This window comes from Vicugna pacos, chromosome 25 (genome assembly GCF_048564905.1).
Source record: "Vicugna pacos chromosome 25, VicPac4, whole genome shotgun sequence".
NCBI lineage: Eukaryota > Metazoa > Chordata > Mammalia > Artiodactyla > Camelidae > Vicugna > Vicugna pacos.
This window is the reverse complement of record NC_133011.1, coordinates 36,282,546-36,298,423: the sequence shown is the minus strand read 5'-3', so window position 1 is coordinate 36,298,423 and position 15,878 is coordinate 36,282,546. Positions and strand designations below refer to the sequence as shown.

General features: G+C 49.5%; 1 protein-coding gene across 1 annotated transcript in view; it reads left to right on the top strand.

Annotated features, from left to right (window-relative positions):
* COL22A1 (collagen type XXII alpha 1 chain) overlaps window positions 1-15,878 on the top strand; it is a 212,646-nt gene that overhangs the window by 177,289 nt on the left and 19,479 nt on the right. The window contains exons 49-54 of the mRNA XM_072949767.1: window positions 1,372-1,425; window positions 5,123-5,176; window positions 7,478-7,531; window positions 11,849-11,902; window positions 14,796-14,840; window positions 15,649-15,702. Of these exons, the coding sequence (XP_072805868.1) occupies window positions 1,372-1,425; window positions 5,123-5,176; window positions 7,478-7,531; window positions 11,849-11,902; window positions 14,796-14,840; window positions 15,649-15,702 (315 nt within the window). The remainder of the gene's footprint in view (window positions 1-1,371; window positions 1,426-5,122; window positions 5,177-7,477; window positions 7,532-11,848; window positions 11,903-14,795; window positions 14,841-15,648; window positions 15,703-15,878) is intronic.

Sequence of the window (15,878 nt, the reverse complement as noted above, 5' to 3'; positions counted from 1 at the left end):
TGACTACAGACTGCTGGAAAGGTATCAGTGAAGTGCTGTGAGAGCTTGCTTGTTCGTTATCCCGTGTCTAGTTCTTGTCTGCAGTTTCCTGGTCTTGGGTTGGCCAACAGACACACTGAGAAGACCACTGTCACGAGACTTAGGATGATGGAGAGCCCTTTGTGGAGATCTCCTAACGTGGCCTGGTGCGGGCTCACTCTGTGTGTGTGTTACCTGACTGAGTTCTCTCAACAACTCAGGTTACATAGGTGCTGCCTTTTTTCTTTTTCTCTGTTTCACAAAGGAACTGAGGTGCAGAGGAGTGAAATAACTTCCCTAGGGCCACACAGCTAGTCAGCGGGGACCCAGGACGCCGACCCAGGAGCTCTGGCTCTGGGAGGGTGTGCCCCTCGCTGGTGCCCTCCGTCCCATGCTAAGCACGTTGGAGGAAGTGCCTCGTTTACCCCCCACCTCCATGTGGCATGGGCAGTAAGGAAACCGAAGCATGGTGGCCTCATGCCACTCGATCAAAGCAAGTAGGAAGCAACGTATTGGCTAGTCTAAGGGGCCTCTGCCTGCATCACCCGGCCAGCGAGCATTCATCTAGTCAAGAAATACTGAGTGTGCACTATTTCCAAGGCATCGTTTTTGTTCCCAATAAACAAATAAGGTGATAAACACTAAGATGTCAAATGGAAGTAAAGGCTACAGAAAAATAAAAACAGAAAAGGGTGGTGAGAAGCAGGGACATTCAGTTTTGGATCTGGTAGGCAGAAAATGTCTCACTGAGAAGCTGACACCTGAGTCACAACGTGGAGGAAGGCAGCATATGAGCCCTGACACATGGAGGGTTAGACTACTGGCGGTAGGAACAGCATGTGCAAGAGCCCTGGGACAGAAGCACGTCTGGGGCTCACTTCACACCACTTACCTGTGTAGAACTCCTCTCCCCTTTATCTATATGTACATCTCTTTATCCCTGAGTTGATACAAGCAACTGTCTTCTTTATCTCCCTAGAAGATAAATCTAATTGTTTGTTTCTTGTTGTCTGCCCTGTTTCTTGTTGTCTGCCCTGAAATGTTCCCTGATGTTAGCTGAAAATGTCCACTCTGAAGGGAGACCATTTACTCTTGTCTTGTGGGTAATGGGCTGGTGAATGCTTTGGCCTTTCATGAAACATGGCTGCTGTCCTCCCAACATCTTTGTATTCCCAGAGGCTATCCCAGCCTGATGCGGAAGGCAGAAGCATCTCGGGAGTACTTGAACGGTTCAGGCAGCTGGGAAGGGGCACAGGATACAAGATCTGTGCGTTGCCTCACACACAAAGAGGAGGTGCTAAAGATCTCTGTTCAGTACACAACAAACCGGCTTTCTGCTTTACCATCCTTTAGGGAGCAGATGGAATTGCGGGAGCTGCTGGACCGCCAGGAATCCAAGGACCCCCAGTAAGTTCCTCAGTGGATGGGATCCACCTTCAGTTTGTGTTTGGACCTTCCCAGAACCCCAAGAGTTTGCCCTGGTCGCCCCTGCCTCCTGCGGCTCACATCCCCAGGGTTTATGCACCGCTGGTTACTACGGGAGGGGTTGATTTCCCTTAGAGCCCTGGTTACCTTGCCTCTGAAATGAAGGCTTGGATGAAATGACCTAGCAATCTGTGATTCCAGGATTCAGTTTGCAACCAGTTCAAACTGGCCCAAGGTTTAACCCCATCTCTCTATTCCTGTTCAATGCAGTTTCCATCTGAAACAGGCACAGGCAAGCAGAAGGTGTTGGTGCTAAGCCATCCTGAGCCTGTGGTGGGAGCCAGGCAGCATGTCAGACAGGAGGTAGCCACTGTTATCCAGTTGTTCAAAAAGCAGAGTGAAATTAAGAAAGAGGAAGTCACAGGTCAAGGTACTGAAACCACACAGGTGGAGCTGGTTGAAACCCAAGGCTTTTATCTCAAAAACCAGCACTGTATTCATTGCATGAAGCTGCCAGGACCACTCTTGGTTTCAACACCATAAAGCCAAGGTGAACCTCAGTTTGGCAGGCATGTGCTCACTGTCACTACATGCATGTTCCCCTAAAGGAATATATGGTCCATTATCTCATCTGACTGTCCCATCACGAGGATTATCTCCATTTTATAAATAAAGAAACTGGGCATCAGGGAAGTGAAACTACCAGTTCAAGGCCACACGGTGAGGAGATGTTGGAGCCAGCTGCCAGCCCTGCTCTACAGGAATCCCAGCATCACGTTCTAGGTAGGGCTATTGCTAGCAAACAGGTCAACTCTGCCTTGGTGTCTCTGGACCCTGGGGTCAAGAGCACTTTAGGGATCACCCAGGACATCTTCCTCCTCCTACTCAGATGGGGAAGTCAAGGTCTGGTGGGTGAGGTGACTCATTCAAGGACAGATAGGAAATTGATATCCAAGTTGGGAATTCAGTCAGTTTGAAAATTCCCATTTCAGCATTCCTTCTATTACTCCACATTGACCCTCTGTGTTGGAGGGTTGGGTTAGGGACTGGAGGGATGTTAAATTTGAAAAATAAGAGACATGTGGTTCTCTCTACGATCATCGTCTGGTCAATCCTTTGGAAGCAGCCCACCTAGAAGTCCCAGGATGAATAAAATACAAACCATACTGCAGGTAGCTTTTTATTGATTCTCAGACAGAAAACGATTTCCCCGATAAAAACTAATGGACCGTTTGCCCAAGGAGAATAAGATGTAGGGCCCAGATGTAAATCATTGTATTCCTAGGAATTAAACTACGTTTAATAAGACATTGATTCTGTCCTGGCGAGTTATGACTGTGCTTGAAGCTGTCCGTGGTCCTGATATTTCACCATTAACATCCATCCAGAATATAGCAGAAGTTTCCTTAGCACAAATGAGTGTCGGTAGTTAAAAAACAGAAGTAAAGAAAGTTAAATGGGGCATAGGGGAAAAAAAAAAGAAAAAGAAAAAAATACACACAAAAATCTAAAACATTTCCATTGCATTTTGAATTAAACCATAAAAATTGTTTGCCAGTTTTTTTGCCTTACACTGAAGGCCCTCATTTTTATTTCTATTCCCCTGAATGGAGTCTCGTCATTTTCTTGTAAAAAGAACATCCACCCATTTACTATTTGTTGCTTTTTTAAAGGGTGGTTTGAGTATATATCAACACTTGTGAAGCAATTTGAATGTAGAATCCTAGTTTGTTAGGATTTTTTTGCTAATCTTTTATAGCTGTCTTGCGGTACAGCTAACAGCTATCTATTTATTTAGATAGTGAGTGTCTCATCTTTATCTATTTTCAATGTCTTAATTTGCATAAAAAGATCATTCTTTTTCCGCCTAAGTTTCATTGGGTTACGTAATGAATAATTAAATTATATAATTTCCATAGCAAACAAGTTGTGAAAGCAGGTTTAGGAACAACCATACTGACTCCTTATTGAGTCTTCAGTTCACCAGATGGGAACAAAAAATAATCTAGACAGTAAATAGTTTAGTCTTATGGGCTATATGATCTCTGTTGCAAATATTCATCTCTGCCATGGAAAGGTGACTCAGCCACAGAAAATGTGTACGCTAACAGTCAAGGCTGTGTTCTGGTAAAACTTTATTTGCAAAAACAGGCTGAGAGCTGGAGCTTGCTACCTCCTATCCCAGATCACTAGTGTTTCCATACTAGGATATTTGAAATAATGAGCATCCAAGAAGGAATCTAGGAAGCTCTGTTATCAATATTTAAAAATTCCTAATGGTGATGGAATTTTGGCCAAAGTTGACCAAAAATCCACCTTTTTTATTAATGTGTTTGCAGATATTTGGGATATGGGGGAGGGTAAACATTTTTTGTTTTATTATTATTATTTCGCACCAGTGTAAGTGGCAGTATGTATAAACAATCCCGAATATTATGCAACAAAAGTCTACAGAGATGCAGGTTATGTCAAATTATTATCAATGCAAATGCATAAACACAGCATTTTATTTTTAAAAAATTAAGAGCAGCCACTCAACGTGGATATGCAGAGTGAAGATACTTTTGAGAAAAGGTTTTCACAAACCAGTGGTGAACCTAAAACATTGTCCTTTCTTCATCAGTTCCCAAGGGTCTATGACAAAAAATTCTCAGTACCTTAATGATATGATAGTGATATCTTTCATTTTCTTTACATATGGAAATAAAATTCAGTTACTTGAGTTTTTATTGAGTGTAACTAGTGCTTAATAAAGGAAGTGTATTTTGGTCCCCTGATTGGACCTTTATATGACCATACATAAACTCTCTATAAATCTGAAATAAATATCAAAATTACTTGCTTTTGCTTTTCTTCAGAGGGGATAAAGTCACAACCTTTAAGAACATCTCATTTTGTGTGGCATATGGATTAGAATGTGAAAACCTGACATCAGCATTTTTTATTACGAAAGAAACTGTCAGGGAATTATAAGTTACCAGGAATTCTAAAATGTTCCTGGTAGAGACACAAGATGATATGAAAATGCCCGTCATGATAAAAATGATTTCATCTGATTTAGAAGCTCTGGTTGACAGTGATGTGTGTTTTTGGTGAATAAAATGGGAAATGAATTAGTAATTAATGCAGTTTTGTAAACACAATCTGTCAAGGTGGATTTCATGGGGGAAAGGGATACTAAGAGCGACCACTGATGGTAAAAAGTTTGCGGACCTCTGGATAAGAGGGCCATAGTAACAAAACCGCCCATTACACGCGTCCCAGACAGTTCTTTACTTGTGTTGAATTCTGTGTATGGAACACCTGCGGGTGCTGTGGTCGGTGCTGTCAGCAGGGTCCTGAGTCTCAGGCAGTTTGGGGACAAAGTGCAGAGTTGGATCTTGACCCAGATCTTGTGGACCCCAAAGCTCCAATATCTTCTTCCCATTGTGCCTCCCAATCTCTAGTTCTCCCTGAGTCCATATAATAAGGCCAGGATGAGTCCCAGTGTGCACACCAGCCGGCACATTTATGCTCTGTCCAGGGTGCCTCCCTGCCCTGCAGGAGGCAATGCCTGGGAAGCAGCAAGGTGGGCTGGAGCATCTGCCGCTCCTCGAGAGACCAGTTCTGGGTGAGATCACTTACTTACAGAGAGCTAGTCCCAGAGAGCTAATGGTGCTTTGTGTCTTGGATCTTTTAGGGGAAAGAAGGTCCTCCAGGCCCCCAAGGCCCCTCTGGATTACCTGGCATCCCAGTAAGTGGCATTTAAAAAAATCTAGTTTCTTTACTACAAAAATAAGCAAAGAAAACTATATTGCACCGTTGTTAAAGCAAAGAGTGTTCGCTAGGGGAGTTCTTGGCATTACAGAAAACTAGAAGAAAAATAATCACTAACCAAAGCCAGTCTTAGTCTCATTCTTCTTTTATGTTTATATTTGTCGTTTACTTACCTAAATAAAATTTTCATCTCTCTCTACACACGCACTTGTCAATCAACACACCATATACATACATAACTGTAGTAAGTAATTGTGGTAATAGAAACATTTTCTATCTTCCACACTGGCATTAAATGCTCATAAATTTTACATACACTCTACCCAAAAGGGTACCATAATATATATGATTCTGTTGACTTACAAATCTTATAACTGTTTTAAAAATCTACAGTAGGTTATTTTACATGCCTAGCAGTTTTCTTCTTTCTGTAGCATGGTCCCCCAAAGTATGACCTACTTGACAGAGTACAATAATATCTCAGGTGCTTGATACGTACTGCAAAATTTCTCTCCACAAATGTTGTTCTGGGTTTTTCAATTTATTACACTTCTCACTCGGGTCAGACTCTCCAGTACCTTAGCAGTAAGGCTCCAGAGAGCCCACACGCTGCCTCCTTCGTTGAGAAGAGATCCTCGCGTGGCTCCAGGTCTGGTGTGTGCTCCCTGCTGGGGCCTCTACTGGCCACAGCCCCACCCCGGCCCGCCACGGTGCATTCTTTTGTTCCCACCATACTGGCTTCCTTTTGGTCTCTAGAACACTCTGCATCCTCTCCTCTCCAGGCCACTGGGCCTTTGCACGTGTATTTCTGTCCACCCAGAATGCCTTCTTGTCACCTCTTTCACTAGTTGATGCCTCTCCCTTCTGCTTGGACAAAAAGAGCCATGATAGCTTTCACACCTTGTCCGAAGTGGTACTCCTGCTGCTCCCAGGAACCAGGTCTGCCCCAGAAATCCTCGCAGGGTCTTCTACCAGCCTCCAGCCTCCAGCCTGAGTCGCAGCTCTCCTTCCTGCGGTGTCTGGTTGTGTTGGCTTTCTCTTCTGTGCACGAGTCTCCTGACCATCCTCCCCACTGCTCCATGCACAGGGAGACACGGTTCCTGAAGTTCAACTCTTAATTGAAAAGATCATTACTGCCTGGCCTCCAGGTCAGCCCAGCTAGTTTATCTGGTGTTAACGTGGTTATGCCGGGAGCAGGCTTCATAAAGAGCTGTGGGTGCACACTGAGTGTTGGCTAGCAGCCCGGATGGTCAATAAACTTAGGTAACTGTCTATGACGGCTTCCCACCGGTGCCGGGGCGCTGCCGTTAAAGGCACTGACAAGGACCGCTGCACCTTCCCTGAGCGCCTGGGGCAGTGGGAGCACCTGCACTACTGGTGTGGTTCATCAACGCTGGGTTTGTTAGCGTTGCAGGTGGAAGCACTGATCCAGAGCTGCCTAGTGACTCTGCCGGGGGGGCTGGCCACCTCTCTCTAGGAGAGGGACCCCTAAGGAGCTGAGGATGTTAGCAGCTTGCCCGAGGTCACATGTGTAGTCGGTGCCAGCGGGATTCAGACTTCCCAGTTTCCCCTCTGCCTTGCCACCTGTTGCTTTCTTTCCCTGGAACCCATTCAACCCCGGTGGCCCAGAATTGGAACTTAAGTCTGTGTGAGGTCACAGTCATTGTACGGAACTGTCTCTCCCATCTGCACAGGGTCCTAAAGAGTTGTGGTCTCTGAGGCAGACGTGGGGCAGAGAGGGTCTTATTTAGAGCAAGAGGTGGACCAGTAGGAGGGGAAACAGGTGAGGGATTATAGCTGGATTCCATGGAAAGCAATATGACATGTTCATGGTCTTCCTATAGCCTAGACATGACCCTTACTGTCACTCACGGAGCCCCTCCTGTGTTCCAGGAACTAAGGGCTCTCCTGCATGGCCCTCAGTGTCCTCGTCATCTTCTCAGAAGCCACACCCTCACTCCTCATGGCTATGGTCAAGTCAACCCAGGATGCCCAGAGAGGAGCCCTGTTGTCCTAAGTCTGACCTCGTGGAGAAGTCCAGTGGGGGCTTCTTTCCATCAGTGACAATAATAATGATGCGACTGTAACGGACGGCTTTTCCACGCGCGCCAGGCACTGACCAGAGACCCATGCCAGGACCGTGGTGTCGGGGACGAACCGGGAGATGCGAACGGTTCTGTCTGCTGCACTTCAGTGTTGCTGTGCTCTAGGCAAACAGGCGTCCTTCCCTCCGTCCTAGCGTCTTCAGCCAGAGAACTAATTCAAGTTTCTCTTGCAGGGAGAAGAAGGCAAAGAGGGCAGGGATGGAAAACCAGGGCCCCCTGGAGACCCGGTAAGGGACTCTTAAGTGTCTCTTCATTTTACACACCAAATCAGTCGTTTCTCAGAAACAGCAACGATGTGTCCAGAGCCGCTTTGACCTGGGCACAGTGAGAGTTATTTTCTATGCATCACTTCATTTACTTCCCCCCGGAACCTGCCAGGCGAACACTGCCGTGCCCATTTTACAGCTGGGGAAACTGAGCTTCAGGGAGTGGAATTGTGGGCCCTTAGTCACATGATGGGCTGGTGACGGAATCGTGACCCTCACCCAGGACTCCTGTCCCTCCTCCCTCTCTCTTCATTTTTTTTTTTAACTCCTCCTGCAGCCTCAATGCTATTGATGTAGGAAGGGAGATGAGCAGGTAGACAGTGGCTGGAGTAGAAAGGTGGTGTCTGAAAAGCCTGTTAAACCCACAGAAGCCTGAGCGTCACCTGCCAGCTCCCGGGGGTGTGAGTTGGCCTTTTCTGCAACTTTGGCCTAGAGTTTTTGTTTTTTCTTTATCTTTAATGTCAGCTGCCTGGGCCACACAGTGAGATGGACCGTGTGTTGCTGAGGTCCTGGCAGCTGTCGGCTGGAGGTGGTCAGGGATGTCTACGGACTCACCCCTACGGCCTCACAGCAATCCTTCCTTAGGACGGCTGGTCCTTCTTGACTGGATCTGGGCTCCGTGATGGTGAAGCTTCACTTCCTAGCAGCTCTGAGCTGTGGAGCCCCACCATCGAGGGGAAGATGGAAGGTGGCGTCTGGGGCTTAGAGACCCAGGTCCTCCCCAGTGCCCACCGGTAGGAGGTAGGCCCCCAGTGATGGGGGCCCCCGACAGATACCAGGCAGCTGCGAGCTGGAGTGAGGACATTTTCTAGATACTGACATGGGGCTTCTCCAAGATGTCTTGATAGGTAAAAAAGCAAGGGGACAGGGCAGTGTGTTTAACTAGCCCTATTTTATATGAAAATGGGTCTGGGTATCCTTCTAGTGTTTACATAAAGAAACAATGGGAGACTCCAAAGATACCAAGAAACGTAGTTACCATCCACGGAGGTAACTGAGGTTGGGTGGTTCTGAGCAGAAGGGACTTGTGGATGCAAAAGCAACTTTGTACTCCTTGGTGTGTTTATTGTCATCTTTTTAATGTTTGGTGCCCTGTGCATACAGTGCTTACTGATAAAATTAAATTAAAATATTTTATGCTTAAATTATGACCACAGCCAGAAAAAGAAACTGGCTTTGGATGCTGGCTCCGCTCCATACAGGCTTTGTGACCTGGTGTGAGTCACAGAGCATCTCAGGGCTTCCGTTTCACTTCCGATAGAATGAGACTACTCGTGGCAACTGCTGGAGCTTCTGGAGAATCAAACGACGTGAGAAAGTGGTTAAACACCTCGGGCTTATCTAACTGGTAGTTAATTTAGTGAGTTGCTTTTTCCAGCTGCCCTGGTTTTAACTCTGGGTGAGGTTAGAGCTGTGGGGCCCATGGAACCACTGAGTGGAAGCACGTAAAGGTTTCTACAGCGAGCTTTGTGCAGCCATAACTGTTATGACTTATTCTGCATCTTATGCAACTTGCCAGAAGCACCTTCTTTATCATTTTTCACGGGTGGCCAGATGCTGAAACCGGAATTCACTGCTGAGAGAAAAGGAAAGAGCTTACAGCAGCGAGCAAAGTGGAACCTCGTCTAAGCTGCTGAAGGCTGACGCCCAGCAGAGCACTCCCCTGGTGGCCAGGTGGCAGGTCGCCAGGTGGAGAACGTGGGAAGGGAGAGAGGGGCAGACATGCCCACCGTGGCTGACGGCGACCGCGTGTGCACCGAGGGCCGGGGTGCTGAGTGCCTCGTTAGATTCTCCGGTGTGATTCCCAGAAGAACCCGACGGGGTGTGGGTATCACTGTTGGCCCAGATGAGGAACTAAGGCCCAGAGAGGTTAGGTAGGCTGGCAGAGGTCACTAAGCTGGTAAATGGAGCATCCAGGACTCGCATCCTGAAGGCTGCCCTTGGGGCTCAGCCCCGCAGAATCGGTCTATTTGTGGAAGATCCTTTCCAGACAGACCTGGCCCTGGCATTGGGCACAGACCAAGGTAAGACCAGGGCTGTTCTGGGTGAGCAGTGGGTAAGTCAGCACTTGAGAAGGCAGGGCTGGTTCTGCTGCAAGAGGAGGGGGCTCGGCAGCTCCCACCCGGTGGGCATCCCAGATCTCACCAGTCTGTTCATGCTGGGGGCTCAGCGTGGGGCCGTCCTGACTTTATCACTCTGAGCTGCTGGGAGGGAAGTTGGCACAGGAATGAATGGCATCAGAATCCCCTAAGAGCAGACCTGGACACCAAGATTTGGAGGCAGATGGAGTATTTGGGAGGTGACCGAGGAGCACAGACGGAGTGAGGAAATGGAACAAGGAGAGAAGGAAAGCCACCAGCAGGCTGGTGAGCCAGACATTCCACTGGGCAGCTTGAGCCCACAGCCCTCGGAGCCCATCTGGGCGTGTGTGAGGAACACGCCTGCACTGCTGCTCCCAGCCCTACCGAGGCACCAGGAGGCTGGGGAATTTATCATCAACATCAAGCCTTTTTGACAGAAGATTGCTTGTGGAGGCATGAACTCCCATGCACTTGGGCCTCAGACACTTCAAAGTCAAGCACCCTGAGGGCCATTCTGTGCACAGCCTTCTGCCTGAGCAGGGGCTGCTCCGCAGAGTGACGGGAGCCCTCCCGGGAGCCGGGGAGGGGCGGCCGGGAAACGGCACTGGCTGCGGGGAGTGGGCGGTCACTTTCCACTCTGACTTACTCCTCTAACTTCCTGTAGGTTAGGGACACGGGAGGAGCGCCAGGCAGGTAGTAGCTAGGCAGACAGATGCTGGATGGGTGGAGAGAGACACAGATAGAATGGTGAGGAAGGCAGCTTTTAGAGTTTCCTGTTGCATCATTTTTAATAAGAGACATTTGAGCATCAGCTATAGTGTAGGGTGAAGTATGGAGGCTCTGCAGCCAAAATGCCTGCCTTAGAACCCCAGCTTTGTGACCTTGAGCAGGTCACTTAACCTCTCTGTGCCTTCGAGCTTTGCCTGGAGAACAGAAGCGCTTCCATCATGGGTGGTAGTGAGGACTCGTTGACCCCGCTGTGTGACTCCCTCGAGTTGTGCCTGGCACGTGGACCACCCTCAGCAGTGGCTGGTTGTTACCTTTTTTTTTGCTGGTGTCTGGCCAGTGACGGCCGTGCCATCTGACTGTGGGACAGGAGCCAGACTAGGCCTGTATACCCTTGATCACAGAGACCCATGACGGGGAGATTGTCCTGAATTGACAACTGAGAACAAGTCCAGGGGAGGGAAATGACCCCCCATGATTGCCCAGCTAGACTTGGACAAGCTGGGGCGGAAGGAGGAGCAAACCTGGAAATCAGAGCTTGGTGCCTCACGCTCCTCCTCCCTGTAGAGTTTCCTCTAAATCCACGGATGCTCTTTTTCCTCCCTTGTCCCCCTGTGGACCCCATCTGACCCTCAAGGTTGTAAGCTGTGAAAATGAGGGGGATGATTTTGGGGAGTAGGCATACCCTCCTGTTACAGGGAGGGGGGGCCAGCCTGCTGCCATCTTCCCATCGTCGATCACACATGCCTTTTCACCCCCTTTCCCTGATCGTCCTGACCTTCCCCCACCTCTCATCACTTCATCTGGACTTCAGCTCCCAAGGCTCCCACTGGCTTTTCATTGCTTTGTTCTATCCAGGGGCCATACCAAGCTGCTGGTCGCGAAGAATTTTAAATAGCAAAAGTGTCCCAATAACTTCCGTAGCGTTGAGAGAAGACGGTATGGGCTAAGGGAGGGGTACCTGCAGGCCGGCTGTCAGCAGGCACCACTGCTGGGGTGAGAAGAGAATCCTTGTGTGTGTTGCTGGGATTCAGTCTGGCACTGCCGTTTATTAACTCAGTAAAACTGTAACTCCTCTGAGCCTTGGTGTCCCCATTTGTAACATGCACTCTTCACTAGCTGCCTTGAGGTGGTTTTGCAAGTCTATGTAAGGATATTTCTAACTAGGACAGCTGCATAATTTCTCATCCAGACCAGAACACTTCTGAGAATAAAAAGGGGTCCTGTGGATGAGTGTTTCAGAGATGACACCTGCACAACCAGCACCGTCCCAGGAAAACCAAGAACGAAATAGGCTGGACCACACCGTGCTGACTTCTATGAACGAGAATGGACCAAGTGCCAGAGGATGGGGCTGGAGGAGGGCAGAGACTGGCTTGTGGGAATATGATACTGGGAGGCCCAGGCAGCCAAGGACAGGAAGATCCTTAAAATGTTGTCCTCAAGTTCTTCTTTTCTTCTTTACTCTCAGGGCAAAACAGGAGAGCCGGGGCTGCCAGGACCGGAGGGCGCCCGAGGTCCCCCTGTAAGTGCTAACTGTGTGTGTTGTCCGTACAGAATAAGCCATCAGCCACTCGGCTGTGACACAGTGGTTGGGTTCTCTGAGATTGCCCGGCTGTGGGTTCCGGAAGTATCTACATTGTAGTCCCAAGGCATCGGTACAGTGTCTATGCTGTACATTCGGTTCTTTCACATGCCACTGCTGGAAAATTTATTTTCAGATTGCAACCATTGTTACCATGTTGTTCTAAGTTTTCCTTGTTCTTACCCTGTCTGTTACACTTTTAATGGAATTCCTCTGGGTGACAGAACCTAAAAATGAGACTTATTTTAATTTTGAACCCTTTCCACAGCTAAGAGGTTTTCCCCAATTATAAAAGTAACTCATTCTCATTGCATGACAGTAACAAATGATGATGGTAATAAAAAAGAAAAAGAATAAGAAAAGCAATGTTATAGAGAAGAAAATAGAGTTACTTGCAGTTCTACAACACAGAAGTTACAGTTCTGTTAATGTTCTAGTATGATTCTTTAGTCTTTTTCCCACATATGAAATTTGACCTGTGTATATCTAAATCTGTGTCTGTCATTCATGTGTCTAAATCTCTACCTAACTGTCGAGTTCTTTATTATATGGATAAACATATACAGACACCACTTCTAGAAAAATGAACTGTATGTATTTTGAGTTGTTGGGGTTTTTTTTTTTTTGCTAAATGCTTTACTTTTTTGTAATTTCAAAATTGTTATTACAAGTCCTTTAATTTTCTTTTGGAAAAAATATAATTTTTAATGAAAATCAAAATCCAATTATCTGGCAAGAGGTAGGAGATCAAATGCTAGTTCTATCTCTTTAATGTGTTTTTCTGTTAAAAAAATCAATAACTCACCTGGCTAGTATTATTCAATAAGGAGGAAATTAAACACAAAATAACACTTTCCTTTTTCCCTGAATCTCCTTGTTTTTCACTTGATTGCACCAGAAGAAGAAACCTAAGAATTGGGAATGCCACCTCTTATGGGGGATTAAAACCCAGAATTCCTGTTTGGTTTTTGTTTTTTATTTGTCTTTACGATTGCTTTTGGTTTATTGGAGGGAGAGGGTTGTTGTTTTTGGTTTTTGGTTTTTTCCCTTTTTTCAGCCAAGGGGATCTGTTTACTGGGACCTGTGTTGGGGAAAGACCCATCTCTCAGCTGAGAGTTGTAAGGAATCCTACTTCAGTGCAGGGACAGAGGTTAGAGACCCAGGCAGGGGAACAAAGACCCCCCGCCCCGGGCTGGCATGACTAGAGGTGTGAGCTTTGAGGTGGACAGGCCTGGGTTCAGCTTTCACTTTTCATTTATTAACTTTGTGACCTTGGTCAGAGGACCTTTCTGAACCTCTGTTTCTTCTTCTGTGAAATGAGTATCAGAATAGCTCCCACTTCTATAGGGTCGTTGGCAGTACTAAAGTAGAAGGTGAAACATGTAAAATTCTCAGCTGGGTGACAGGGACATTGTACGTGGCTCCCTCAGTTGGTGCTTTGGCCACGATTATATGGGAGGAGAGCAACCAGGTTCCCTGCCTCTGAGCTGGCTGGATTTGGGATTCAAGTGTCTTCAGGGAAGATGCTGGGACCCAGGCAGGCCCTGTCCCCCTCCAGGGAAAGGGCACTGGCCTATTTCAAACAGTGGGGGGCACTGTTTATCTCTTTTACAATTCTCACAGCAGCTCTGCAGAAGTAGCTTCTACCCCCATTTTACAGCTATGGAAACTCAGTCCCAGTGAAGAGAAGGAAAGCACCCAAGACCCGCAGCTAGAAAGTGGGGCGCCGTGGTTCCGTTCCAGACCCGACTCCAGAGTCAGCCCTTCTCCTCGAACTTACTAGCATAGAACGCCCCTTTCTGTAGGTTAATCCCGTGAAGCTCTGCCAGGTGTGTCTTCCTACCCTCATCTCACAGGCGGTGATGCTAGGACTCTGAGGGGTAAGGTGACTCCTCTGAGGTCACAGTGGTTGAATCTGGAATCCAACTGAGACGACGTCCTCTTCCTCCCGCTCCTCCTCCCGCCCCTCCCAGGGCCCGGGAGTGTCCCTCTCCGCCGCACCACCCTGATCCCACCCTGGGGAAGGACCTTCAGAGCCTCCCTCCCAAGACCACCCATTCTCACCCCCCAAGTGGGGCGGAATCACACAGCACGTCTGCAGGGTGCTAACTGCAACCCCCCACAGGAGCGGTGCCAGCCCTGAGGGCTGTCTTCTCCCCGGAAGGTCTTCACGTGCTTTCTGAAACCAGGAGAGAAAATCGGGAGTTAGGGTCTGAGAAGGGCCTGGTGCAGGCAGCTGGCAGGCGTTTGGCCTTGGCCCCGAGGGCCCTATCGGGCCACAAACTGCTGCCTCCTTGAGTGGAGTGTGACGTGGAGGGATGTACGCTGCAGTCAGACAGACCCAGCTTGGAGTCCTGCCTCCACCACTTACTCTCTGTGATTGGCCTGAGCTCCTCATCTACAAAGTGGGAAAAACACAGCCCATCCTGCAGGACCTCCCTGTGCTGTGATGGGAGCACGTGTGATGACCGTGGCGGGGACACGGCCGGGCTCCGCAGATCGGCTCTTCCTCTTTCTCCTACAGCGTTATCCCTCCTCCCCTCCTCCCCCCCAACGCTCTGCGGGTGGCATTTGTGTAACAGGCCCCTGCAGCCCTGCCCACTCGCAGAGTGCCCAGGAGGAAGGGCCTCTCCACCCAGGCAGTCACCAGGGACCTGGCCCGTGCCTGGTGCCGAGCAGGGCCCCACACACTGCAGCTGGTTACGGACGAGGGCAGTCAGGAGAGGCACAGAGAGAGGGCTCTGGGCTCAGCTGGGCTGTCTCGCAGGTGTCTGTCCAGTCCCGAGCTATCAGCCTGACCTTTGGTGGACTAACTTCATTCTCTTCCTTCTAGGGCTTCAAGGGACACACGGGCGACTCTGGCCCCCCTGGCCCCCGAGTAAGTGGGCGTCTCTCCATCCGGCCACCCCGGGTGCGCCTGAGCTGGCCCTTCTAGCAGGGCCCTGGGCCCGGCCGTGGCGCTGTGCTGTGTCGCCTGAGAGAGGACAGTGGCATCACTGGGAGCGTCCTCCTCGTCTAGTGTTTCTAGACATTTCTCCTGGGGACCAGACCCCGACATACAGCCACCTTGACTGAGTCAGCCTGGAGTCTGGTGGGTCACTGTCGGCTGTGCTCCCCGCGGACCTGCTGTCACGAGTCCTATGAGGCCAGGGCTGTTACGAGGCCTGCTTTACAGAGGAGGGACCCGAGGCCCAGAGGCTGTGGGTGGCTCCCCCGAGGTCCCAGAGCTGATGTGTGCAAAGCATCGGCTTTCCCCAGATGGCCTGGGTCCTGTCTTCTTCTCCGTTACCTTCCTCCATCTCTTCCACGTGCCCGAACAGAAGGGATCTCAGGGTCCACCGGTTAGCCCCCCGCCCTAACCACGCTCTGTACGACGAGGAGAGAGCTGAGGTGCAGAGGGCCAGGTGGGTCAGCAGGTGAGGAGGTAGAATTCAGGCGGTTTCCTGACCGTCCCGCAGGTGTCTCCCTGCAGCTCAGAGAGGCAGAGCATGGCCCAGGATGCAGAGCTGGCCCTGGGGCCCCTGCTGACCCAGCCCAGGGTCAGGGCTCAGCGGGGCACTTTCCAGTCCCCCAGGGGCTGTCCTCCCAGCCACCCCCTCAGATGCTCCAAGACCACCGCGGCTGAGACAGCAGCATTCTGCATCTCCCCCTAACAGCACCTGTTTTGTTTCTGCTTCACCTCCTAGGGAGAGCCTGGTGCCATGGGGCCCCCTGGCCAGGAAGGGTCACCAGGAAAAGACGTGAGTCTGGGTGTCCTGTGGGGCCCGGCCGGGCCTGTGGGGGTGGGAGGGGATGTAGAGAATGTGCTTAGTGAAGGACCAAGAGATGCCCCGAAATTGGAGCAGGGTGGTTGGTGCCACCGCGGAGGGACTCATGGGTGAATTCTAGGCTCTGTTGATGGTGTCTCACCTGCCAG